Consider the following 25,956-nt stretch of genomic DNA (forward strand, 5'->3'; position numbering starts at 1 on the left):
CGCCGGGGCGCCTTCGGCACGTCTCGCACACACACACACACACACACACACACACGGGCGGGCTTTCGTTTCGTTTTTTAACACACACACACACACACACACACACACACACACACACACACACACACACACACACACACACACACACACACACACGTCCGCACGCACGCACCTGGCGACGCAAACACCTCGCCGTTGACCTGTGTGGACGAAGCCAGCCGGTACAACAGCTCCGCGGGCATGGCGGCGGTGCAGCGCACCGGCACCCGGTGCAGCACCACACGTGTCGTGCGGTCGCCCAGAGCCGTGGCCTGGCTGCTGGGGTTGGCGCGGGAGGCGCCGGCGGACACGCCACCAGCGCCCCGCGACAGGGGGTGGTGGCTGGCGCCTGACTCGCTGTCGCGTATGTGGCGCAGGCCGGCTGTGCCGTGGGCCGGGGTGCGGTACCACCAGTGCTGCGTGATGCCAAGCCAGGCCTGTGTGCGGCAGGGACACAGGACGCCACCCACGTTACTACAACGTTCGAAACGGTGGAGGGCACGCGGCGTTGTGCATGACCACACACCAGCTCCCCGCATAGCAGCTCTCCGTGGCTGCCCCGCCTGCCGGCACCCTCCGCCCCCCCCCCCAAAAAAACTCCTTAGCTCCTCATGAGTGTAACCCTCCCCGCCCCGCACCCCCAGCCCGCACCTCACCTCGGTGAGCCGGTCAGCATCCAGCAGCACCCCCGGCGGCGACAGGTGGGTCCACAGGCTGCGGCCCCAGCGCACCGCCGCCGCCGCGCCCGGAATAGCCGCCAGCAGCCGGCGGCCGCGGTGCTGCGCCTGGCGGCCGCGGTGCGTGCCGCCGGGTGCCAGGCTGAGCTTGAGACTGCCGCGCATCGCGTCCAGTGCCATGGGCTTGGCGCCCTGCACTCGATGTGGGGTACAGGCAGGTGCAACACTTGGTTTCTCACAGGTGCAACACTTGGTTCCTCAGCCTCTGACACCTACCAGCGCGACAAAATATGCTGGTGTGACACTGTGGGCTCGGCGCTCAAGAACAGGGCCAGCGCTAGAGTCCAGGCAGCCGCGCAGTTCGGGGAGCCGCCGTCATGGGTGGAGGCCCCCCATGCTGCCGAGACTTCGACTCATGCGCCGTTGACGCACCCTCCTGGCCAACCACTGGACGCACTTCCTGACAGACTGGCTGAGACGCACCTGGTCGTGGCCTGGGTGCGCGTGCCGCGACAGCTTGAGCCGGAGCAAAGGCATGCCCAGCAGCCGTGCGGTGCGCAGCACGCCGCGGGAGACCAGCCCCAGCACACCCAGCACGACACCCAACAGCAGCACGACGGGTATGCTGCCCAGTTGGCAAGCCTGTGCGTGGACGAGACAAGGGAGGCCGCGGGTCATTGGTCGCCGGCCCGGCCACAGGCCCCCCCAGAAACCACACACAGAGTACATTGAATAAACGGTGATGGTCAAGCTGCAATTGGCTTGTGGGTCCCGCATTGTTCGGCCGAGTCAGCTCGCCCGTGTGCCCTCCTGCCGGTGTGTGCCCTCGTCGCACCTGCCCCAGCAGCGCGTACAGGTAGGTGCGGTAGCGCAGCTCCTCCAGGTGCGCCATGTAGGCGGGCAGGCGCGTGGAGCACAGCAGGAAGTGCGCCAGCACACGCCACAGGCTCCGAAACACGCAAGCCAGCAGCAGGTCCTCACGACCCAGCGCCTGCTGCTGCTGCTGCTGCTGCGCGCCGCCGCTGACGGCATGGCCAAAGTAGTGGTGTACGTGGTGCGGGCGGCGGCCGAAGACGCTGCCGAAGAAGCCACCGCAGCCGCCGGGCGATGGCGGGGCTGCGCCGGCGGCTGCGCCGTAGCCGAGCGCTTCCGTTGCAGCCACGTCGCGGCCGCGAGCGAACGCGTTGCGCCGCTTGCCGCCAGTGGCGCCGCCGCCGCTCAGGATGTCGATGCCCGCACCTGGCTCCGGCGTCACTCTGTTGCCATTCGGCAGCAGTCCGCCGCGCGCCAGCAGCCCATGCAAGCCGCCGCCTCCACCACCACCTGCGCCTAGCCCCTCCTCCCCCCGGCCCTCCTCCTCCTCCCCCAGCCCCTCCTCCACCACCTCGCTCGCCGGCAGCACGGTCGGCCCGCGCCCCGGCACGTGCGCAAGCCGGATGGCCTCGCCCTTGGACACCACCGCGTAGCTCTGCTCGCTGAGCGCGATGGGCAGCGCCTCCCACCGGTTGTTGCCGCCGGACAGGTGCACCGGCAGCAGCGCCATGGCGTGGATGAGCCGCGCCGCCTCGTGCGGGTGCCACCGTGCCAGCTCGTGCAGCAGCGCAATGTCCACCACACTGCCTCCGGGCGCCGCCAGGGCTGAGGCGAAGCTGCCGCCACCCTCCGGGCCGCACGAGGCCGCGGCCGCCGCGGCTGCGGCGACGGCGAGGTCGTCGGCGCCTGCTGCTGTGGAGTGTGCGGAGCGGCCGCCGGCGCCGGCCAGCGGGTCATGGCCCATGGCCCAGTCCTGCGACACAGCGGAGGGGAAGGGATTGTGTGAGTGCATTGGGACACATCTGGTGGCCGCTGATTCCGCAGCTTTCGCTGTGTCCTGAGGAGGAGGTGACAACACGTCCATTTGCCACAGCGCCCTACAGCCCTGACCTGTACATACAGCAGCTGGTTTACGGCCTTGGCGGCGGTGAAGACAGACACATTGCCGGCGGTGCCAGAGAAGGTCGGCGGCGGGTTGAGTGTGAGCGCGCTGATGCGTGCAACCAGCCGCAGCAGCACCGGCCACTGCACCGCTGCGGCCGCGGCGGGGCTGACGGAGACGAACAGCAGCCGCTCACGTGCGCCGCGCGAGCCGCCGCCGGCGCCGCCGTGTGCAGACACCGAGCGCTGGGCCTCCATCCCACTGTGGAGGGCAAGGCGCAAGGCGGCATTGTTGGAGCGCTTCCGACTTGGCCCACCTTGTGCTTGCATACACAGCAGTGCGCCAAGCGACATAAAACCTGATGGAACACCGCCATCTCCACATCACCCCACAACACGACCAGCGCACACGCACACGCACCTGTCGTGCCGTCCAAATCCCTGATGCAGCTCCAGGGTCGCCTCCGCCGTGTGTCGGAACAGGCCCCGCACCACACTGTACGCGATGGACAGCTGCTGCAGCACCTCCTGCTGCGCCTTGGAGCCGGCAGGATCTGAGCTGCCGTCGTCGTCGCCGCCACCGCCGCCGCCTCCACTGAGGCCCAGCAGTCCCTCGGCACCACCACCCGCCGTGCCCGCACCCGCACCCGCACCCGCACCCGCACCCGCACCGGCGCCGTCAGCGGTGCTTGTACCGGCGTCACCGAACTGGTCGACACCGAACTGGTCACCGACTGTGATGACCGTGGCACGCGGCGACGGCTGAGTCTCCTGTGACGACAGACGAGTGGTTGCGGATAGCAAGGCGCCAACATCAGACACGGAGCTTTGTGAAGTACGGCAGTCGTCCGACAGGAAGCCAACCACCACGCACCACTTGCACCAAAATGTAGCGCAACTGTGCCAAGCCAAGCACCACCCGCCCAGCCCCGCTCTCCCGCCTCCCACCCCTCCGCCGCCACCCCCTCCACCGCCGCCCCCACCTGCGCCGCCGCCGCCGCCATCAGCGCCGCCTCCGCCAGGCCGTCGAACTCGTGTCGCAGCCCGCGCTCCAGCACCTCCAGCGTCAGCCAGGCCAGGTCGCCGGCGGCGGTGTGCGCGTCGGCGGCCATGCTGGCACGCAGCAGGTCGCGCATCAGGTCCGTCAGCCTGAGGGAGGAGCAGCAGGCGGTGCGGTGGGTGGTGGGGTGGGCGGGTATGGGGGAGGTAGGCGTGAGCGGGCAGGTGCCGTGTGCAGACCGCTAAGCGCACGTGCGGCCAGCGGGAAAGGGGACAGTACTGGTTCACGTGCGCACGCCGTCTGGCCTCCACCCTCCTACCATGCACCGCCACTGCCAGCCCTAGCTCCGACATCCCCGAAGCGCCCTGGCCGCGTGCGTTCGTGCGCCCCCGCCCCCCGCCGCCTCACCTGCAGCTCTGCAGCCACTCCGGCAGCCGACCCCGCGCCAAAGCCTTTTGCAGCTCCCCACCAAACGCCAGCAGCGGTGAACTCTGCTTGCGCCCCATCCACGGCGGCCGGCACTTACGCCCCGCCCCACCACCGCCACCACCACCGCCGCCGCCGCCGCCACCACCACCTAGCCCCTCGCCTCCAGCCGCCAACGCTATCATCAGCGCTGCTTTCGCCGCCTCGCCAGCCTCCCCGCCGGCCGCTTCTGCCGCCTTGGCCACGGCGGCTGCGGCAGCCGCCAGGGCCTTGCTGTGCTCCTTCGGCCGCCTGTTGCTGTGCTGCAGCAGCGGCACCAGCACCTCTGGCGGGCCGAACGCAAATGCGTAGTCCAGTGCCGACTCCACTTCAGACACCACACCCGTGTTGTGGATGCCGCCCGCCTGCGCCGCGCCTGCAATCCATGAAAGCGAGCAGCAGTAGCAGCAGTAGCAGTTAGCAGCCACGGCGCGCACTGCATTCGAGTGCTCCCTCACCCTCTGGCTCCTCTGCCGTCACAGCACTCAGCAGCACCGCACTGAAGTCAACCAATTCACACCCCAAACTCACGCATGAAGTTGCGCCGCGGCCGCTCATCCACCAGTGCCCCATGCTCCAGCAGCGCCAAAATAGCTCCTTCCAGTGTCACACGCGCCTCTGTCAGCAGGTCACCGCCTCCGCCTCCGCCGCCCGCGCCGCCACCGCCCGCCTGCGCGGCGGCGGTGGCTGCAGCGGCGGCGCGGGTAGCGGCATCGTAGTTGCGGACGAGGATGTTCAGCAGCGAGGTGGAGTTGAGGTTGGGGTGCTCGGTGTAGGACAGGAAGCAGTCGGGCTCCAGGCCGTGCTCCACAATGGAGATCAGGCAGTACAGCGACTGCGGCGCCAGGCCATGGGGTGGTCGGGGTTTGGGGGTTGAGCGCACGTGGGTTGAGCGGGGGTTGCAACAAATTCAGGAGGGGACCTAGTTGGCCTGCGAGGGTAGGGGCGCTGGATTGTGGGCATGTGCTGTGCCCAATGAGGGACAGACCGAGTAGGGGCGTGTGTGGCCAGGGGCGCGGCCCATGCGTACGGACCTCTGCACACCCGCACCACCAGCCAGCGGCTGCGAGCAGCCTTTTCCCCACTCTCCAACACATTACCCACCGGCCCCGCGCCTCCACCCCCGCCCGCACCAGCCGCCGCCGCGCACCTGCACCGTGGCCCAGTTGCAGCCGCGCAGGGAGGCCTCCAGCGGCCGCCCGTGGCAGTCGTGGAACAGCCGCGCCCGCAGCAGCAGCAGCTCAGACACCTGCGCCGTCTCCTTGGCCGCCGCACCCGCCTTCATCACACCCACCGCGGCCGCCACCGTCATTGACGTGTCTACCAACAAACCCGCAAGGCCGCCGCCACCGCCGCTGCCACTGGCTCGCCCGGCCGGGCTGGTGGCGGCTGCAGCGGCGGCGGCTGTATCGGCCTCTACGAACTTGACACGTGCGCCGCCGTCGGATCCCTCGTGGCCGGGAGGCGACGGAGGCGCCACCTGGTTCGGCAGGTGCGCTGGCGGGTGCTGCTGGGGGTGCGGGTGGGAGTGGGGGTGGGCATTGCTGCCTGCCAGTGAGGACCGGCGCGAGCGCGGCGCTGCGGCTGCGGCTGCGTCAGCGCCAGACGGCGACTCCGCCGTGGGCCCTACCGCCGCGGCCTCGCGAATGCGACCAGCGATCTGGCCAAACGTCACACCGCCACCGCCGCCACCGCCACCGCCCTCCGCGCCGCCGTCTGAGGGGCCGTGGCTGCCAGCACCCGCTCCACCGCTCGCGTGCTTCATTGCTGAGCGGCCGTGGCCCGCGCCCAGCAGCCCTGCTAACCCTCCCCCTCCTCCTGCCCCCCCTCCTCCTGCTGACGCCGCAGCTCCGTCCTTGGCGTGTTGCTGCTGTATCTGCCTGGCTGCCATGCGCCGCAGCGACTTGGTGAACATGCTGAACATGCTGCTGGCCACCACGCCGCAGTCACACAGCGTCTGAACAACCTCGGCGCTCTGCGCCAGCACCAGCGGCCGGAAGCTGAAGGCGCCGTAGAACGACCGGTCGCCGGACTTGCCGCGCTTGATGCTGGTGGCGATCAGCCGCACGCACTCGCCGCAGCCGCCCAGCGCCGCAGCCGCCAGCGGCGTTATCCAGGGACAGCCGGGCGGCAGCTCCGGCGGCGGCTTGCTCCACGTCAGCTGCGCCTCTTGCAGCCGCCCCGAGTTGCGCCGCGAGGAGGGCGCGGAGGCGGGTCGCGAGCTGGCGCCGCCGCCGCCGCCTCCATGGCGGCCGCCGCCGCCGCCGCCGCAGGACTGGGCATACCTGATCAGGCACTCCTCCTCCATGACTGCCAGCAGCATGTCCACCATGGCGGCGTTGCCGTTGGCGGCGGCGATGGTGAGCGGGTGGCAGGCGTGCAGCAGGAAGTTGAAACGCAGCACTTGCTGCAGAGCCTCGCGCGCGGCGGCGGGCGTGGCGGCGGTGGGCGGCGAGGGCGGCAGCGTCGGCGCGGAGAGCGAGGAGGAGCGGGCGGTGCCGTGCGGCAGCTGGGCAGCAGGGGGAGGGGCGCCGGCGGCGGCGGCGGCCTTCTGCGCCGCCGCCGCCGCGCTGTCGGGGTACAGGCGTGGGTTGACCCAGATGGCGGGTTCGCCCAGGCGCTGGCCGGGCGGCAGGCCGTGCAGCATCTCCACCACCGACTCCACGTTGTCGTTGAACCAGATGCTGCGGTGCTGTGTGGGTTAGGAGGCATGAGGCATGCAGGGGGAGGGGAGGGGAGCTGGTCAGCGCGTGACGGTGGGGACCACTCCCGGCTGCGGCATTGCCCGCAAGCGAATGCGTTCGTTCGACCACGCCCACTCTCATGAGCATGCCGCCACCTCCCCAAGTATCGCCGCGTCATCGTGTCTCTGACTGCTTACTGGTGATGCCGCAAACAACCCCACCGCAGCCAGCACCCCGCCCCGGCCCCTACCAGCTGCGGCAAGTCCTCCGGCGGCTCCGGCAGCAGCTCCGCCGCCTCCAGTGGGCCGCCGTGCTGCGAGCCCGCCGGGCCGCCGCGCCCACCCGTGCTGGCGCCGCCACTGCCGGCAGCCGACGCGGCGGCTATGTTGCGTCCCATGGTTCCATTGCCCACGCCCGCGCGCGACTGCATGAGCCCCACGATCTGGCTTGCAAGCGTGCTGACGGATGGGCCACTGGGACGGATCGCGAAGCCGGCCAAGGCGCTGCCGCGAGCGCCCCCGGCGCCGCTGTCGCGTCCGCCGGTGCCGCCAGAGTTGCGATCGCGTTCAGGACCGTCATAGTCGTCTCCCTCTTCGTACTCGGAAGCTGCGCCGCCCGACTCGGCGGCCCGGCGCATGGAGGCCTGGGCGGACAGCAGGCCGCCCGCGCTGCTGGTGGCGGAGTGTGTGCGGCTCTCGGGCGCGGAGGAGACGGGGCTAGCAGTGTCGCGGCGGGACCCCGGGCTAGTGCCGTGACGCTTGATGGACGGAAGCGGTGCCAGCGGCAGCAGGCTGCGCCCACCGACGCCCCCCGCGCGCCGCTTGACGGACGGCAGTGCGGCAAAGCCACCGCCCGCATAGCGGAGCTCCCCGCCGCCCTGCGGAGAAGTCACGTCGCCGCCAAAGCGAACGCCGCCGCTCTTCTTCGTCTCCCGCAGCTCGGGGTGGGAGAGGATGCTGCGGGCGGCCTGGGATTTGGCGCCCTTGCCGCCTTTGGAGAGCGCGCGGGGCCCAGCGGCACGCGACCCTCGCGGGGGGCTTGACGGGGCGCTGCCCCCCGCCGCAGCGCCATCCTGTTCGTCCATTCAGTGCTGTGTTCCCTACCCACTAAGCTGTTTTGCTGGGCCTAGGCATGACTGCAACGCGTGCGCTCGCCCGTCCGCATGGGGATTCAACCGGTCAAGAAGCTTCGAACATCGTGACTGTTGCGCCATCCTGCTAGTGTGCGAGATTACACATATGCAAGCGAGTTGTGCACATCTTGGGGGCGCACTGCAGAGTGAAAACTGAGGAGTTTCTTATACTGTTTGTCACAGACTTCTTGCACTGGACAACCTAGTGTAAATATTTACGAGTAAGGTTCCAGGAAAAGCAGGGCTTTTGAGTTGGTATCAGAAAAAAGGTCTCTCGACTCCGTCCCAAAACTCAATAGTGTTGCATGCCGTTGTAACGATGTGTTGAAAGTACTAAGCACGCACTTCTAATGTACAGTAGAGGAATTGAGTGGCAGGATGGGTCACCAAGCTCCGCCCCTCTAGTGTTGCCCCCCGCCCCTCGCGACGGTAGATTGCCCCCGCCAACTCCCCCGCCACACGCCACGCGCCTTCACGGCTTCAGTGGCCATGGGACGCGTTCTCAACCTCGGTACCCATTGAAGCTGCCAATGAAGCCCCAATGGTACCAGCTGTCGACCGCCTTGGCGGTCCCTGACATTCAGCGACCCGGGCCCGTAACCCAGACTGGTTGGTGCAGCTGCAGATCTACCTTCGACCCGGGCCGACACACGGCCGCCACAGCCTTCGCAGGCTACCAGACTTTGTGGGACACTGCACGAGCCCCCGTGGATAGCATCATAGCATGCACATACGTGCGGATGGACCTATCTGAGTCGGCACGCCCGTATCCCGCACAGCATGCACCAAGGCCCATGCCCTGCTCAACCAGGCTCAACAGCCTTCACATACGGTACGCACACACACTTCCTACTACGTCCGCTCCCTGACCCGCACCAGCCCAAGTGCCATGCGCTGCTCATCCCGCCGTGTTATGCCTCCATGGGCCCGCCTGCTTATTCCCACAGGCACCCCTGACGTCACCAGCCCTGCAGCGCTCCGCTCAACATTCCACTCCCCCCCTTGGCTGCTCAACCCAACGCTAATTCGATTTCTGCACATCCGAGACACTCACTCCGCATACCACGCAAACACTCCACCAGCCCCAAAACCCCCAGGCCCCTGCGCGGCCGCCTACTGCTCCGCGCCGCCCTCCTGCTGCTCCGCTGCCTGCTCCGCGGCGGTGGCCGCGGGCGCCGGCATGGTGTACCCGGCGTAGGCGAAGGGGATGCCGTACACCTCCTTCCACACGCCCTTCCACCAGTACACACCGCCCAGCGCCAGCACGTTGGACACGAAGATGAAAGGGAAGCTCTTCCACAGGAACGGCAGTGTCACGTTCATCAGCGGCACCTACGGGCAGCGCGCGGTGCAAGGATTTGGGGTAGCGGAGAGAAGGGGTAGTAGGAGCGGCGTGCGGTCAGCACAGCGGAAACCTACGGCGTTATGAAAGGGGCCCTCTGGCCACAGCAGTCCACTATAACGCCGCCACCACCCCCACTCCTCGGTAAAGTTCAGTCATCCGCAACGCAATTGGCACCAGCCCACGCCAACAGCCCCGCGCCGTCTAGCTACCCGGTCCCTGCGCCGCGCCGCCCGCAGCAGCTGGGCCCCCCATCCAGAGTCGGTCCCCTCGTCACCCAGCAGGCCGTTCCCCCAGGTGCCCCAGTACACACGCCAGCAGCAGCCCCTCCCCGCCCCGCCCCGCGACACGCCACACCACACCATGCACGCCCCGCCCCGCCCCCCCCCCTCCACCACCACGCTCACCAGCACGAACAGCAGGTTGAGCGCGTCCTTCTCGTTGGCCATGCACTCCTTGGCGCGCAGGGAGGGGATGGTGAACATCCAGATGGACCACATGCTGCAGGGGGGGGCGGGCGGAGGTGCGGGTGAAGGTTAGGCGCAGGGTTAGAGCGGTGCGGACTCTGGCGTTTGAGCGTTGCAGAGTGGAGGTGTTGCGCCTGGGCAGGGCTGGTCCGCGCTGGCAGCGACGCAGGGCGCAGGTCGGAGTCTGGCTGCCTGGCTACCTCAATGCCATCCCACAGAAGCGCAACTGCGCAGCATGCTGCTGATGAGAGAAAGATCATTGCAGGTTGTGGCGCTAGATGCTATTGACACTGCGCCTTCCTGGACACGCGTGAATGGGCAGTTTGTGTGGCCGTGGGCACAGCCACACACCTGCCACCCCTCCTCCTCTCCAGCAACGACGACTCACCCCAGCAGGCGCGGGATGCTGGGCTCGTCGGTGGGCCAGATGATGTTGAATGAGAGCAGGCCGCCCGCCACTAGGCAAATCCACGACTGCCACTCGAAGACGTCGTACAGGACCGTCCCCTTGGTCGCGGGGTTCTTTGACTTGGTGGACGAGCGGGGCGCGAAGGTGCCGGCAATCTGGCGCGTGCTGCGCAGGATATCCTTCTCCACGCTGGGAGTGGAAGAGGTCGACGGCTGCTCTGCTATGAAGGAAGCAAGCGGGGCCGATGCAAGTGCGGGCGAAGGCAACACAGACATCAGTCTTCCTGTCGATTGTATTAGCTACCCACATATTGCTTTCTTGTAACAAGAAAATTGCAAGCCCGCATCAGCCCTTGTCGCGCACCAGTGGTTGTCTGCTGCTCATTTCCGCTGCGCACAAGCACCGAGCGGTGCGGAAGAGCCGGGCGCTGGACCGAAAGCGATGCAGGACGCTGGGGACGCGCCTGCAGAACGCGCTGCTGCATAACTTGCATTTTTGTGTCACACCCTCAGGTTCGCTCAAAGTCGATAAGGGCTGGATCCTCGAGTGCTACGCGCACCTATTGTGAAAGGCAATAATGTACAGGGTTTCAATAGCGGGCGGCTTAAGATCCGCGGGCTCGCTGAGTTTCACGATGGGTGTGGGTGTGCCATGCACTAGGCTAATCTATACAGTATCAATCAGTGTATATCTGTCGGGAATTTGTCAGTATTGGTTTTTATGCGGACAGGTCGGGGCAGGTTGGGAGGGGGTAGAGGGGGTTGGGAGGGGGTAGAGCCGGCACAGCAGCGGGTGTTGCGTGCCGACTGCCGAGCTCGCGCCAATTCCACCTGCCCCTACTTCAAGCAATGTGCACAGCTGTTGTCAAGCTCACATGTTAACGCTGACTCGACAGATGAACTGGAGAGAGAAAGCACAAAACTTAACGACTCTCTCTTCCGCAGTTTCTTCCTTCCCTCCCTCTTGTCAAGATCCCAGGCACTTCCATAAGCAGGGATCCAACAATCGTACATAAGGAATAGTCGTAATAGTTTGAGACGCTCAGTGAAACACAGGACGAGGAATGGCAGCACCGGTGGACCTGGAGGAGCAGAAGAAGGCAATCCTGCCTTTCATGCAGGTCTGCACATGCTGCAAACAATGCTGGCTAATTAGGGGCTTGCTCGCCTGCAGGGGAGCTTGAGCTTATGGCACCAGGAAGGAACGCAGGCACCTGCCTGTACCTGCACTCGGGGCTCGGGACCCCGCCTCGCCGACAACCTCTGGCCTGAAGCTATCCCGGGCCGCTGTCGTTCTGCACTCTTCTGAATCGCAGAGAGCGCAGGAGATTCAGGCAGCCGACCCCAAAGTTGCCTACTACTGCCGGCTGTATGCGGTGGAGCAGGTAGGTGCGCGGCAGCGGCAGCCCCATGTGTACGAGCGGGAGAGGGGAGTGGGGTGCGAGGTGCGTAGTGCCGGCCCCGCTGGTGCCGGCCGCGGCTTGCCGGTTGCCACATCGCCCCGCGTGTCGATCGTAGATATGGCGCTGGCGTGTGTGGTGTGGGTGTGGGTGTGTAGGCGGTCCTGTGCATGCACCCGAGTGCCGGCAGCCATACCTCCACCGGCACAGCTGCTAGTACCGGTGTTCGGGCGAGCACCGCAGCTGGCGCCAGCCTCCTGCGCCCTGCCCACATGACTAGCAGCCCTCCCCCACTGGGGATCAGTAGGTTCTGCGATCAGTCCACTCGCCGCACCTGCACACTGCGCCTGTCCTTGCCGTTTAAGCTCTGCTCCCTGCCTGCCGCCTGCCGCCTGCCTCCCGCGCCACAGGCCATGAAGCTGACCCACCGCGCCAAGGAGGTCAACTCGCTGCTGGTGGCCACACTCAACCAGCTGGAGAAGGACAAGGTGGGCGCAGGGGGGCGACGAGGGGCAGGAGGGCGCGAGGGGGGAGGAGGCAAGGCGACAAATGGCATTGCTCGGTCCGTACGGAGCAGCATGGCACGCCTGCAGTCGTAAGGAGATGTGCGGGCGAAGTGATGGTTTTGGCCTGCCTGGCTGCGCCGGGTGCCTGGGCAAATGTCAGTCCAGCTGCTTGACTCCATTCAACACACACGCCACACGGCCCAGGTGCCTCCTTCCCTCCTCCCTCACCCCCCCCCTCCCACCGCCACCCAGGCCAAGCTTGAGCTGGACCCCGCCGCCGACCGCATCCACTGCTTGGGCTTCGCGCTGCGCATCTTCGACAACGCCGACCGCGTGGACCGGGCGGGCAAGGCCACGGAGCGCACCAGCAAGGCCTTCTACGCAGCCAGCGTGTTCATAGAGGTGGGTGGGCGGGTGTGTCTGCGTGAGCGTGTGATTTGGGGCTGTTTGTTTGTGCGGTGTGTGCGTGTGATGTGTGCCAGGGAAACGGTTTGGCGTTGTGTTTTGGGGGGCGGGGTTAGTTTACTGCAATCCCAAGTAAACCAAGCCTGCGGGGGGCTGGTTGTCGCAAACGATCTGAGACCCAGTGGGAAGGTAGGGGCGGGCTGGAGCAGAGGCGGGGAATGAAGGCATCGACTTGATGCGGAGGAAGGGCTGGAGTGGAGAGAGCGCGGGGTGGACAGGAGCCCACCTGGGTGGGACCTGGTTCGCTCCTGGCCCCGTGCCAATTGCCCCCCTCTCCCGTCTGCTCCCCATGGCTGCCGCTTCGCCACCACCACCACCACTCCGCCCAGATCCTGAACCAGTTCGAGGGCGAGGGCGGCGTGGACTCGGAGCTGTTTGAGAAGCAGCGCTACTGCGCCTGGCGCGCCGCTGAGATCCGCAAGGCGCTGCGGGAGGGCCGCCAGCCCACGCCGCCGCCCGCCGGGACGCCGGCGCCTGGGGCCGAGACAGGACCGAGTGCTAGTGGCGGCAGTGTTGGTGGCAGCGGTGGCGGTGGCGGGCTGGACGACCTGCCGCCCGCCTCCGGCTCCAGCGACTGGGCGTACAAGTGAGTGGCGGCCTACGCAACACGGCGGGCTGGGGGCTGGGGGTTGGGGCCGCCCACCATGGGGTAATTAGAGCACGCACACGGTCTTGCAGATGCTATAAGGGAGTGCGCTGTTGCCACTGCTCTACAAAGCCGTTGTTAGTTTATGATTGCGTGTTGTGTACGCAGGAGCGCTGCGCCCGCCGCACCGCCTCCACCGCCCCCCGGGCCCGCCTCTGCGCCCGACAGCTTCATGCACATGCCACCGCCGCTACCGCCATCGGCTGCCGACTTCAGCTTCGCGCCGCTGCCGCTCACGCCGCCCGCCGCCTCCTCCGCCTCGTCCTCCTACTCCTCCGGCTCCGCCCCGCCCTCGGCGCCGCTCTTCGGCTCGCCACCAGGCAGTGGCGGCGGCGCTGCAGCCGGCGGGGGTGGTGGCAGCGGCAATGCTCGCTTCTGGCCTGGGGCGCGGGTGCTGGTGCGGGCGGATGAGAGCGAGGGGCTGACGGCGCTGTCACTGAGTGACCATTCCAGTGGGGAGCACGAGGTGCGCGAGCTGGGCGGGGCAGGCCGGGGCAGTGGCTCGCGTCGGCTGCTCCGTGGTGCTGTTTTAGGGCAGTGTGTAAGAACGCAAGAAAACGAGGCCCCCCTGTTTGGAGCAGTGTGTGTACGGCTGTCGTTTGTTGTCGGCACCGCTGTGCTGTGCATGCCCTGGTGCTGACGTTCTTGCTGCCGTTATGCTGCGGCCGCTGCACGCAGGCGCAGCAGGGCACCGTGGGCCAGGTCCTGACGCGGCCGGACGGCGGCATCAGGTGCGCATTGCTCCGCAACGCACGCCGCCCCACCGCAACGTCCCGCATTCGGCCGCTCTTGTGGTCCACGGCATCACGTGGTCCTGTCATGCGGGATGCCCCCTGTCCATAGCCGCTGCCCGCGCCACACGCCCCGACTCGCCCCGACTCGCCCCGGCCCCTTCATCCCGCACTCAAATCTTGTTCCGCCGCCGCTGCCTCCTTGCCCTTGCCACCCGCCTCCCCACCCGCCTCCTCCCCACCACCCGCCTCCTCCCCACCCGCCTCCTCCCCACCCGCCTCCTCCCCACCCGCCTGCCCACCACCCGCCTCCTCCCCACCTCCACCCCCTGCAGCTACAAGGTGGCGCTGCGCGACCGGCTGGTGGAGCTGCGCGAGCAGGAGGCGGTGCCGGCGCTGGCCGAGGGGCAGCCGGTGGCGCTGTACCGCGGCGCCAGGCCGGGCGGCCCGCTGGGGCCCGCCACGCCCGCCAGCGTGGTGCTCATCAACGACGCCTCCTGGTGCGTGCGCCTCGTTGCCGCGGGGCTCAGCCGCCGTGTCCGGGCGATGTGGTACGGGGTTGTCGTGTGTTGTAAATGCTGTCTTGCGGACAGGAGCGCATGCTGTTGGCTACTCCCACTTTCGACACGCCCGCGCCCACCGCCCACCCCTGCTCCACCCTGACACGCCCGCCGCCCACCCCTGCTCCACCCTGCCCTGTCCTGCCCTGGTTACCTGCCTGCCGCTAGGCCGCCCACCTACCTGGTCAAGACGCAGGACGGCGACGAGTTGGCGGCGTCTGCCAGCCAACTGGGCCCGCCGCTGACCGCTGCCGCCACCGCCTCTGCACCCACCTCGGGCGGGCCCGCCTCCATATCCGCCGCCCCACCGCCGCCACCCCCGGCAGACCTGCTGGGAGGGCACTACGGCGGCGCTAGCACCAGCTCCAGCCGCAGCGTGGCGACTCCGCCGCCGCCGCCTCCGGGGCCAGCCGCTTCGTCCTCGGCCTACCCATCCATGTCCGGCCCTGGATCCTACGGCGCGCCGCCGGGGCCCTCAGCGCCACCGCCGCCGGCGCCACCGGCATACGGCTACGGCGCGCCGCCCTCTGCGCCCGCCGCGCCCGCGTGGCCAGGTGCACAGCACTCAGCACCGCCCGCGCCGCCAGCGCCTGCGCCAGCGCCCGCTCCCGCCGCGTCTTACAGCCTGCCGCCCGGCTACAAGCCGCCGCTCACGGTGCGTGGCTGCGTGTGTGTCTGCGCCCTAGATGGCTGAGCATGCTGTGGCGCTGGCGATGTCGGGGTATGCGCGGGGTGTCGGAACGGCCCGTGTTCCCGCCTCACCGGTGCAACGGTGCCCCAGCCACCGACTCGCTCACCCGCTCTTGGCCGCGCCCTCTTTCGAGACTGTGCCCCCGATACCGGATTTTGTGATCCACGCTGCCTTTCAAAGACGCTTTCTGCCCACAACCCTGCCACCACATGCAGGTGATTACGGAGGCTCAGAAGGCCGCCAAGTATGCAGTGTCGGCGCTGTCATTCGAGGACGTGCACACCGCCGTGCGTTACCTGAACGACGCGCTGCGGCTGCTCACCACGCAGCAACAGCAGCAGCCGCACGCGCCCGGGCGGCGGTGATGACGGCGAGGAGCGGGAGATTGCATGGGAGGGCATGGCTGTGCTGTTGGTTATTGGGTTTCGGAGGCGCGCTGTGGCATTGAGTTCCGGAGGTGGCCGACAGTGGTACGCAGCGCGCAAGTGAGGCCAGTGCGGGTTCCCCCTTGGCGCCAGGACTGGGCTCAAAAGACGTCGCATGCGGTTGCGCATGCAAACGTCTGGCATACACTGTTGTAAGGGGGGTTTCACATGTGACAACCCGGTTTCGGTGAATCCACCTGGCTTCGGCGAAGCCAGGGGCGAATCCGATTCACATGCGGCTGCCTCGAATCCACCTTGGGTGGGCGCCAATCCAGCTCTGGAAGGGCCGAATTATGTCTCCGCATACAATCCCAGCGCTCCCATACTCTTATTTTACACGCATAGTGAGTTCCCGATGCGTGACTGGCCCGCAACCGCGACATGCCGAGTCCACCTCGCTCCATACACCGCCCCCGAACATTCTGTATGGCACATAAAGTGCTTTGAAGCGTTTTTGTTGCATAGTTGGTGCGACCACGGTGTAATCCTCGTGCAGGAGCTAGGAAAGCCCAACATGTCGAAACATGCGAGGCGTGCGCGCTCATGGAGGATGTTCTAGCCCCGCTCCCACCTACAATATAATATTATGAAGATCATAACCATTTTGATGGAGGCTGTCGCAACTATAAGCGCACTCTGCTCCACGGCACACAGCAATGCTCGTCGCCGCGAGGGTTTCGGCGTCCAAGTGGTTGATATCACATGATTGGGGTAAGAAAATAGTATAGAAAATTTCAGACGTCTCGAAACTAAGTATGTGTGTTGGGCGAATCCGGGCTGCGGACCCGGATTCGCGAGCTGGCTTCGGACCTGGTTTCGGGGGTGGTTTCGACCTGGTTTCGACCTGGTTTCGACCCGAAGCTAGCTTCGCATGTCACATGTGAAACCCCCCTAAGGTCACACGCACTGGCATCCCAAGACGCGTGTCATTCCGAGTCCTGACGTTCATGTTGCCGTCTCTATCCCAAGGAAGGAATAGCAAGTAATATTACGTAGCGCTCGCGGTTTGTGCCAGTTTGGCACTTTTTGTCGACGCAGGCAGGCAGGCAGGCAGGCACGGACAGGGGCAATCCTGGGGGGCTTCCGACAAACGTGCAGCTACGACTTACCCAGCAAATTCTGAGCGCACACATCAATCAATATGCAGCTATCTCTATCTCCGGCATTTTCTGTGGCCCCGAAGCCCGTGTCTTGCAAGCGTACCGTGTCGCTCGCTGCGCCTAGGTCGCGCTATGGTGTGCCCCGTCGCCTTTCCATGGTCCGGTAAGAACATAAAACAAATGCTTGTTTTGCATAGGTGAAGGTAGAAACGGGCTTTGAAGCCACGCAAATGTCGCGATGCTTGCAGCGCGACTGACGACGCTTCGGACCCGGTGAGCCTTGTGTAAGCTCAAACATTACTCACTTGTGGATTTGCCGGCCCGCACATAAGCAAGCGGTCCTGCTGGTGCTTTCCCGCCGAGACCGTTCCGGCACCCCAGAAGCCCCGCCTCACACTCAGGGTTACTCGCTTGCGTTAACAATCCACATAGCGCCCACACCTGGTAGCTTTCCCTCTGTGTGTGCATGCAGGTGCCCAAGGCCAAATCCGGCGCTTCCACTGACGCCGACATGTTTGCCAGCAAGGTGGGAGCTGGTCAGGGGCTCCCCAGATGGAGGCTATGGGCGGGTGCTGCAGGCAAACCAGCGCTTCCAGAACCGTTCCCACTCCGCCACCCTGCCTCCCGTCCCGTAACTCGCGACACGCCCTATAGTTCCCGGCCAATGTCGCTCTCTCGCACTGGCTCGGTGGCCCCAATCACCCCATTCCGCTCTGCGCCCTCAGGATCTGATTGAGGACGTGTTGGACACAAGCGAGCTGGGCAGCCGCGGCGAGGGCTGGTTCGTGGCGCAGCTGGCCGCGTTTGCAGTGCTGCTGTTCCCGCCCGCGGGGCTGACGGTGAGCGGGCGGCAGCAGGAGGGTCAGGGCTAGGGCACGGGGCTAGGCGACAGCAGGTGGTCATGGGGTGGTCATGGGGTGGTCATGGGGTGGATGGTGTTGGTGTTCGTGTTGATGTTGGTGGTAGTGGGGTTACCTGGCGGACGTGGCGGCAGGACGGGGGGGGATGAGGGGACACGGAATGTTTAACGAGGGAGATGGGTGTGGAAAGTGCATGGGCAGCTGAGGTTGGGATGCTGTCTGTCCCCAGCATTGGTGTGCCAGGAGGTGTGCCCAGTCGTCCTGGCCCTGCACGCGGGCCACGGCCACGTCCCCCTCACGCCTCCCCACTGCCTCCCCCATGCCCCACTCGGCCACAGGGAGCAGTGGACTCGCTGGCGCTGCTCTGCCTGGTGTCGGGCCTCACGCTTGCGTGAGTGCCGTTGAGCCGCCAGGCGCCGTGCGGCAGGGGGAGCGGATGGCGCACAGTGACATTGGGGAGCAATAGCAGGCAGAGAGGCGGCAGGATCTGGCGTTGCCTGCGCTGTAAACACACAAACATGCTTAACAGCATGTAGAAACTCGCAGTGCGACAGCCATGACAGCCATTTGCACACACCGACCTACCGGCCCCTCCCTCAGCCCCCTGCTCCCTAGCGCCCCCCCCCCCCTTTCCCCCTGCGCCTCTCCACCCACTACCCGGCTCTGCCTCCCCCCCCCCCACCGCCCGCAAGATGGTCTACCGTCTACCACTTCCTTAACTAGTCATGAATGTAACCCCACCACCCCCACCCCCACCGCCCCCACCCCACAGCTCCATCTCGCTGTACAACCTGGGCCCCAGCCTCAGCCCGCTGCCCAAGCCGCGCAAGAACCACGCCCTCGTCACCGACGGCCTCTACGGTGCGCCCGGCGGCTGCACGCCGTGTCCCGCCCTGTGCTGCCCGGTCCTGTGTTGCCCCGCCCTGTGCTGCCCCGCCCTGTGTTGCCCCGCCCTGTGTTGCCCGGTCCTGTGTTGCCCGGTCCTGTTCTGCCCCGCCCTGTGCTGCTCCGCCCTGTGCTGCCCAGTTCCGCGGGTTCCGGCTCCATGGCGCGCAGCTGGCAAGCGGCTGCAGTACCTGTGCACAGCCACTCACCAGCCCCCGCCCTTGCCCCGCCCCACCCCCGCCCCCTCGCCACAGCCCTGAGCCGCCACCCCATGTACGGCGGCGTGCTGCTGGCGGCGCTGGGGCTGTCCGTGCTCAGTCACAACGAGACACGCCTGCTCACGGTGCGCCGCGCCGCGTGTAGGGCCTGGGCAAGCGGGCAGGGTTGGGCGGCTCTGCTGGTTGTGGGTTAGTGGGTACGGTAGTTGTGTTGGTTGACGTACGCCGGCGTTCTCCGAGAGTCTGGGTGCTTGTGCGGTGTGATTGGCCAACCGTATGCTGCGCTGCATTGATACAGACCATCGGGCTGTGGTGGATCCTGGACAACAAGGTGCGTGTGGCGGGCAGAGGCAGGGACAGGGGCAGGGACAGGGGCAGGGACAGGGACAGGGACAGGGACAGGGACAGGGACAGGGACAGGGACAGGGCCGGGCGGGGCGGGGGGTTTACGTACCCAGCCCGGCGAGTACGGTGGGTCCCAATTGTCAAGGAGTGGGGCTTGGCTTTGGGGGCCGGGACGGGGCAGGTCATGCACTAGCTGCGCCCGCCTGTCAGTGAAGCTCGCACGTGCGCTGCGTCAGCACGGGCCGCCTGCCTGCCTTGTCTGCAGGCCAACCTGGAGGAGAAGGCGCTGGAGGAGCTGTACCCCGAGTACCCGCAGTACAAGGCCAAGGTGAAGAAGGTGAGAGGGAAAGTATGGAAAGAGGGAGGCAAAGTGCGCGTATTGGAGATGCGGAGGAGGGCGCGGCTTGCGGGTGACAGTGGCTTGGAAGCACAGTAGTGAGTGGCGGCGGGGTTCTCATGAAGGCGGTGGGGTTGCGCAGTTGTGTAGGGCCACCGCCAGTCCGTCCGCCCGCACGCTCACTCAGCCCCTGCCCGCCGCTGACGGTGCCTCGCAGTTTATCCCCTACCTGTTATAATGGACCTGGTTCCGGGGCCACCGCGGTGGTTAAATATCTGCAGTCTCCCAAGCATGATGTCAGCCAGTCATTGCGTGCAGCGGCGGTAGACAGCGTGTTGCAGCGTGTTGCAAGCGGCTGCGCAGTGATTGTTGTCGCGTCAAAAGCTGGTACCCCTTTGTGTTCCAGTGGGCAGTCGTGAGAGCGTGGTGATAGTCTAGCCCACCAAGGCTCGGCATGTGACGTACTGCTGTGCAGCTCTAGTTCTTGAGTGCTACAGGGTGGGCAAGGCGGGCCGGGTGGGGCGCTGCTCCTGTGTTTGTGGTGCGCTCCGCTCCTGTCCACTGCGATCCTGTGCGTGACGGGGGCACTGGGGCATGTACGGTAATCCGGACCGGTGCGCCGCCAGGCGGGACCGTGCAGTTGTAAGGTGTGGCTCAATGTACTGCTTGCAGCTTGCCATCAAGCGCCGGCCCCCCGATCGTGAGGCGAACACACGCTATCAGAGTTCGGCCGATCGACACGCGGTGGGCTGTTACACAGATGGAGTCAAGCGGATGGAACAAACCCCACTCATCCCGTGGGATTACGGCCATCACCTCGAGCCTTCAAGTTCAAAGCGCGGTTGGCAGTGTGTACGCAGTGACAATACTGGGCCGCACAGGGCGCGGCGCTATGGCAGGGTCCGATTCATCCTGGACAGCAGCTAAACCGTCAAAACGCTACTCTTCCTCAAAATGCGTCCCTTCTGCTTGCCAAGCGTGTGCTTATTCCCTAGCCGCTTTCCCAGTGCGCCAGCCATACTCGGTGGCAGTCTGCATCACCCGCTATCGTATCCTCGTCCATGCTCATCAATCCCTGCCTGGCCCTGACCACATCAGCAAACGCAATCAGGGCTAAGATTGCACCCTCAGTTCCTCACCCAACCTTCAGCTTGATGCCGCGACGCGGTCACATGTTCCACAGCTGTCCCAGCTCAGCATCCTCAATACACAGCTCTCCAGACTCGTCTACATTGCAGCTCAATAGTGATACACGAACTAGAGCTTAAAACTAGAGCCCTAGAGCTGCACAGCACTTGAGCACTTGCCGAGCATGCAGGGGCAGCTCTCGTACCACACATGCAACATTTCCCCGAAGTGGACTCGACTGGTTCTAGCGCACGAGTAATAGTGATACACAAATCATACAGGGGCCGTCCTGATCAGAGTACAAATCAGCAGAGGTGCCCTCCCGCAAGCGGTGGGCTCATAATGCCATACACGCCTACGCCGGCGACGCGTCCGCACTTCTCGCTACCGCACAAGCTCACAAAGGAATTTCCAGGCTTCCTCTCCACTCCGCTCCGCTCACCTTGGGTACCGTATCTGTAATCGCCAGAGAATGCACGTGCACCATCTGCAGACTAGCAGCCATCACCGGTGCAAATAAAGTTCTACATCAACCCCCCTACAAATGTACGACAGCCTCGGGCCTAGGTCTCATCACACGTAACGGGCAGCTTCACATCTCTGCCAGACTCCCGACATCCTCTCAGCAGTTCCTGGGCACTCGCAGCACTACTGTCAGAAGCCTGATAAGCGCGACAGTCCACACACAAATCTGGTGACGGACATGCACCGCAACCCTCACAGCACCCCCGTCTCACGACTCAATACACAAGCCAGAATGCACGCCGTCGGCAAACCCGCCCGCAGCGTGCATCGTGTACAGACCGTGCCTCCACTATATGACCATGCATGGTGGGAAAGCGTACAGTACCCGGGTCCCGAACAATCGCAGTCCGAATCGCTCGCGCAGCAGTTGCCGCGCGGTCCGCAGCAGTCGCTGCGCCGTCATCCGTCGCTCCCTGTGCAGCCGCCCACTTGCGCAGCCGCCCACGGCTCCAGCCGTCGCTGCTGCTACTGCATCAGCACCGCCGCTGCCTCGCAGCCGCCTGTCTATCGGCGCGAGCGCTTGGCGGCGGGCTCCTCGGCCTCGGCCTCGCCGCTCGCGGGCGAGTCGGAGGCGGGTTGGTGCGCCAGGTCCACGGTGGGCTCGGCGTTGGGCTCGGCGGGCGTGGCGGCGGCCATGGCGCGGTCGCTGTCGGCGCCGCTCTTGAGGATGGCGGCCTCCAGCTCGAAGCTGTCACCGCGCTTGACGCACTTGCCCTGCGGGAGACCGTGGTGATTGATGCGGCGAGGAGGGGCAGGCCGTCAGTATGAGTGGCGTTCATGCAAACTCCCTTACTGCTCCGTGCCCAAAGCCACTGCTCGTCCAGACCCCGCGCAACACGCACACTCGTCTTCATTTCCCCATCCGCACGAATCCGCCCCAGCTGCGCAGGTACACACACGTGCACGCGCGTGCGCGCACCCGCACGCGCACACGCACACGTGCCCACCCGCACCCGCACCCGCACACGTGCACACCCGCACCTGCACGTACACCTCCAGCAGGTTGCGGTCGTCGCCCAGGTTGATGAACTTCTCAAAGCGCTGCAGGTCGTCCTCGCCCTCGAAGACGTCGAAGGGGCCGGCGGTGCCGCCCAGGCTGGTGTCCACCAGCAGCGCGTCAAACTCCTTGCCCACCGCAAAGGTGCCCACGCGGTCCTCCATGTTGAGCGCCTGCGAGGCAGTGGGGGGCTAACGTTGAACCAATCCCGTAAGGGAGGCAGTGGGGGGCGTGTTGCAGGTGTGCGGATGAGTGTCGCGGTTGGGAGTTGGGGGTGGCAAACATCACACGGCACGGCTCCGCCCAGCATTATGTCTGCACGCGAGCCGTCCTTCTCATGTCCCCTTTCCACCATTCCAGTGAGTCCAGCCTCCTCGCAGGAGCTCCCTCACACCCTCCGCTCCCGCCCCCCCCCCCCACCTGCGCGCCGCCCACGGTGGCTAGCCACAGCGCCTCCTTGAACGTGATGACGTCCTTCTCCATCTCAGGCGTCACGATGGTGCCGCCGCTCACCGCCAGCTTGTGCGCACGCAGGCAGCGGCTGTTGACCACGGCCATGCGCTGCGCCGACAGCATGGAGGGCTGGATGCCGCCCGCCACGTCCGTGCCCAGCCCCACCTTGAGACCCAGGGAAAGCGCGTGGTTCACCCTGCAGCAGCGGGAGAGGAGGCAGAGGTGGTGGGGACAGGGGAGAAGCGTGGGTGGGTGAGCGTGATTAATAGATGCAGAAGCAGCAGGTCGTGGGCGCCTGCAGGAGGTCTAGCGCCGAGGTTGCGCCGCCCCAGCCTGAGCACCCCCGCGCCGCGACCGCGCCCGCCGCTGCCGCACTCACTTGAAGAACGCATCCCCCAGGAAGAAGTTTGAGAGCGGGCAGTGGCTGACGGCGGTGCCGCGGCTGGCCAGGTGCTTGATGTCGTCGTCGCTCAGCAGCGTGCCGTGCGCCATGACCGTCCTGCAGGCGGGAGAGGCAGAAGGGGGGGGGGACGGGAGAGAGAGGATGGAGTGGGGGCGCGGGGTTAGGGACGAGTTGACGGGCACGGACGGGCTCACGTGCTGGTGTCTTTGCTGCGACTGCTTGGTCTGCCTTTGCGGCAGGAAGTCTTGCCCCTGCTGGCATGCACCGCCCATGCACCAAGTGCTGGAGCACAGGCACACATGCACTGCCTCACGCGGACCCCGCCCTGCACCCTCCCTCCCTGCACCTGCCTACCTCCCCCAAACCACACATACAACACACATGTAACACACACACACACACACACACACACACACACACGCACACACTTGTGCTCTTGACACACGCACACACACACACACGCGCGGCCTCACTTGCTGGTGAGCATCCCCATCTCCTCGAACACGGCCGCGTCACTTGCGTACTCGGGGTGCATCTCGCGCACGCAGTTGACCTCGCCGCAGCACTCGCTGATGTGCGACTGGATGTGTGTGCCGTACTTCTGAGCCAGCGACGCCAGGCCTGTGCGCGTGTAAATGGGGTGCGGAGGGCCGCTGCGGGTTAGTGATGGACTCAGTGGATGAGAGCGGAGGGCCGGCTGCAGACGTTACGCATGAAAGCCGCGCGGTTGGCAGGAAGGCGATGCAAATGGTACCCAGAGACCAACATTTTGTCGCAAGACTCTGACTACAGGTCGCCAACGATCACCCGATTTGCCACCCCATCGGCTCCCCCAGGGGCCGCATGCTCACCCTTCATGAGCTCGGGGGTGCATGTGGGGATGAAGCGGGGGGTGATGCAGGGCTCGATGCGTGTGCATTTCTTGCCCTGCGTGTACTTGATGAACTCCTCGGCGTCACGGATGCCGTCGGACGTGGCCTCCACGTAGTCATCTGGCGAGTGGCGGTCCATGTTCACCTGGTGCGGCGGGAGGGGCCAGGTGAGGTGGGGGAGTTGAGTGAGGTGTGGAGTTAGGGATACACGGATGGTGCACACCGGCACAGCGGCGCACCGTTCGCCCTTGGGCAGCCGTACCCCGTGGTGCACGAACCACAGCAAGCTGCCAGCCATCCGTGCATCGGCACAAAGAACACAGGCCAGGGAAAAGGCGGGTAGCGCTGCAACGCTCCGCGCATCCCACATGACGGAAGCCAAAGCCAGACACGGTCACACGCCGCCTGCCCCTTTGCCTCCCCTCACCTTGCCCACGACGGCGCGCTGGCCCAGTCGCTCGATGGTGTCCACCAGGATGAGGTTGGGCTCCAGGTGCAGCGAGCCGTAGTACATGGCGGTGGTGGTGCCGTTGGCCAGGAAGCGCTTCACCAGCAGCGCGTAGCGATGGTGCGCGGCGTCGAGGTCGCGGAAGGAGCCCTCGGCCGGGAAGGTGTACTTTTTGAGCCAGTCCATCAGCGCAATATCAGTGCCGGTGCCGGTGAATTTGTACTGCGCGCGCGAAACGTAACAAGCGAGAGATAACGCTGACTGAAAACACGCGCGCGAGTTGAAGCGCCCTGCTCAGGTCTGATCTACGCAGGCAGCATGTGCCAGTGGCGGGGGTCGGCTAACAACTGACGCGAAAACGGTGGCAAGCAAGAGGATCCGACCCGTCCATCTTAGGCCTCACCTGAGGAGCGTGAACGTGGGTATCAATAAAGCCCGGGACAAAGTATTGACCCTCCTGCGCGCACAGAGACAACTGGGCTCAGCAAGCGCACCAGCGGCTGGCAGAAAGTCCGCGCATTCCAACTCGCCTTCAGTCGGCGCACTTCGGACAGGCCGAACTCGCGCATCAGGGCGGCCTCGTCGCCACTGGTGCCGAGGCGAGCAATCTTGCCATCTTGAATGACCACCACGGCGTCGCGCAGCGCCTCGAGCTGGCCGTAGGCGGGTGTGTGGAAGAACGTCCCCCTGAAGGCGAAGGTGTCTGCGGCCATTCGTCTTGGTCTTGACGTCTGCAACAATAGTGTGTGCAAAAGAGGTATAACGGCTAGTCGATTTCGTTGCCCCACATGACCCACCTGCATCCCCATCTTTAAAGCCCATCGCGCTTTCATTCTTGAGCGCGCGACATGATTGCAGAATGCATTGTGCCATATGATACGCGTCAATACCAGCTTGCCGCGTGCTATGGGGTCCGCTCGAAGGCGCGACTGATCACCGACCGTCCGCACTAGGGTTTTTCTGAGCGCAGGCACCTTGTCCACAATTAGTCACATGCTACATCAATAGCTGTGTTCAACCCTGTGCATTATGGGATTCGCGCTGTTACACCAGGGTTTGGCGCTTGACTCAACTCGACTCGAGCATGGGACCTGGGAAGGACTGTTGCGTGTGCACGGCAAGGCTGCGCTGACGCTAACCGCCGCGATGGCCTCGGCGCCATGAGCGATGGGCGTGCGAGGGGAGTCAACTGGTATCGCGCTCCGGTCTAGTCTACAAGTGTCAGGGCGCCGCAGGGATGCTGCAGGGATGGGGGCGTTGTAGGCGCAACGATGAAGTTCTACGCCACATTCGTTACATAACCCTGGCTTGCGTGTGCGTCGGGCTTATGACTGGCTTGCGTGTGCGTCGGGCTCTGACGTCGGCGGAAGTCATGCGCATCAGTGTGTCCGTTATTGCTGATTTCTGGGGCCGGCTGCAATCATATGTCAGTCTCGGCCTCCGCCCGAAAGCCTGGGCCACGGTGCCTGCGCACCATCCGTTCCTCTCGCGGGGTCCGGGTGACTGTGTGCTGCTAGTGTTGCCTGATGATGTGGGCTCCCCGCCCCCCTCGCCTTAATTTGCTCGTGGGTGGTGGGAGCGGTGTGCCTCTGGTGTGTGCGCTGTGGGTGTGGGGCGTCGACGTGGGCGTCGCCGGACTACGTGCCCGGTGTACCTGCGTTGACGCCTCGCCGGTTTGATTGCGCCTCGTGCGCTAGTGCGGTTTGCTGTACGTTGGTGGGGCTTTGGCGGGCTTGGGCTTAGCTTCGACTCGCTGTGCAGCTGCCGAGACACGCATTACGCGAAGACCTGTTGCACGGTTGTGGAAGGTCGGTAGCCAACTGGGGGGAGGGT

At 65.7% G+C, this 25,956-nt stretch overlaps 5 protein-coding genes across 5 annotated transcripts in view; 2 read left to right on the forward strand and 3 right to left on the reverse strand.

Moving 5' to 3' along the window:
- Window positions 1-8,252, reverse strand: part of CHLRE_03g145187v5 (uncharacterized protein) — an 8,696-nt gene extending 444 nt beyond the window's left edge. The window contains exons 1-11 of the mRNA XM_043060411.1: window positions 7,030-8,252; window positions 5,246-6,787; window positions 4,627-4,930; window positions 4,039-4,471; window positions 3,614-3,779; window positions 3,052-3,401; window positions 2,640-2,892; window positions 1,552-2,502; window positions 1,200-1,358; window positions 696-908; window positions 169-476 (exon numbers count right to left, since the gene is read on the reverse strand). Of these exons, the coding sequence (XP_042925540.1) occupies window positions 169-476; window positions 696-908; window positions 1,200-1,358; window positions 1,552-2,502; window positions 2,640-2,892; window positions 3,052-3,401; window positions 3,614-3,779; window positions 4,039-4,471; window positions 4,627-4,930; window positions 5,246-6,787; window positions 7,030-7,863 (5,513 nt within the window). The 5' untranslated portion in view covers window positions 7,864-8,252. The remainder of the gene's footprint in view (window positions 1-168; window positions 477-695; window positions 909-1,199; window positions 1,359-1,551; window positions 2,503-2,639; window positions 2,893-3,051; window positions 3,402-3,613; window positions 3,780-4,038; window positions 4,472-4,626; window positions 4,931-5,245; window positions 6,788-7,029) is intronic.
- An 84-nt stretch (window positions 8,253-8,336) lies between these two features.
- Window positions 8,337-10,812, reverse strand: CHLRE_03g145207v5 (uncharacterized protein). The gene is made up of 4 exons (XM_043060412.1): window positions 10,493-10,812; window positions 10,109-10,346; window positions 9,661-9,754; window positions 8,337-9,243 (listed from the first exon to the last, which is right to left on the reverse strand). Exons 1-4 carry the CDS (start codon window positions 10,620-10,622, stop codon window positions 9,025-9,027), a joined length of 681 nt encoding a protein of 226 aa, XP_042925541.1. The 5' UTR covers window positions 10,623-10,812; the 3' UTR covers window positions 8,337-9,024.
- A 200-nt stretch (window positions 10,813-11,012) lies between these two features.
- CHLRE_03g145227v5 (uncharacterized protein) lies at window positions 11,013-16,284 on the forward strand. The gene is made up of 10 exons (XM_043060413.1): window positions 11,013-11,249; window positions 11,445-11,513; window positions 11,939-12,016; window positions 12,287-12,436; window positions 12,829-13,085; window positions 13,254-13,611; window positions 13,824-13,876; window positions 14,212-14,376; window positions 14,605-15,091; window positions 15,343-16,284. The coding sequence occupies exons 1-10, from the start codon at window positions 11,193-11,195 to the stop codon at window positions 15,490-15,492; spliced, it is 1,824 nt and encodes a 607-aa protein (XP_042925542.1). The 5' UTR covers window positions 11,013-11,192; the 3' UTR covers window positions 15,493-16,284.
- A 158-nt stretch (window positions 16,285-16,442) lies between these two features.
- CHLRE_03g145247v5 (uncharacterized protein) lies at window positions 16,443-19,955 on the forward strand. Its single transcript, XM_001695678.2, has 10 exons — window positions 16,443-16,815; window positions 16,901-16,925; window positions 17,125-17,178; window positions 17,378-17,491; window positions 17,851-17,903; window positions 18,285-18,373; window positions 18,652-18,740; window positions 18,914-18,946; window positions 19,226-19,297; window positions 19,515-19,955. Exons 1-10 carry the CDS (start codon window positions 16,694-16,696, stop codon window positions 19,533-19,535), a joined length of 672 nt encoding a protein of 223 aa, XP_001695730.1. The 5' UTR covers window positions 16,443-16,693; the 3' UTR covers window positions 19,536-19,955.
- An 82-nt stretch (window positions 19,956-20,037) lies between these two features.
- On the reverse strand, window positions 20,038-24,870 carry CHLRE_03g145267v5 (uncharacterized protein). Its single transcript, XM_043060414.1, has 9 exons — window positions 24,654-24,870; window positions 24,527-24,580; window positions 24,103-24,345; window positions 23,655-23,820; window positions 23,277-23,424; window positions 22,780-22,899; window positions 22,368-22,596; window positions 21,932-22,120; window positions 20,038-21,664 (listed from the first exon to the last, which is right to left on the reverse strand). Exons 1-9 carry the CDS (start codon window positions 24,834-24,836, stop codon window positions 21,455-21,457), a joined length of 1,542 nt encoding a protein of 513 aa, XP_042925543.1. The 5' UTR covers window positions 24,837-24,870; the 3' UTR covers window positions 20,038-21,454.
- Between the last annotated feature and the right edge of the window lie 1,086 nt (window positions 24,871-25,956).

Source organism: Chlamydomonas reinhardtii, chromosome 3 (assembly GCF_000002595.2).
Source record: "Chlamydomonas reinhardtii strain CC-503 cw92 mt+ chromosome 3, whole genome shotgun sequence".
Lineage (NCBI taxonomy): Eukaryota > Viridiplantae > Chlorophyta > Chlorophyceae > Chlamydomonadales > Chlamydomonadaceae > Chlamydomonas > Chlamydomonas reinhardtii.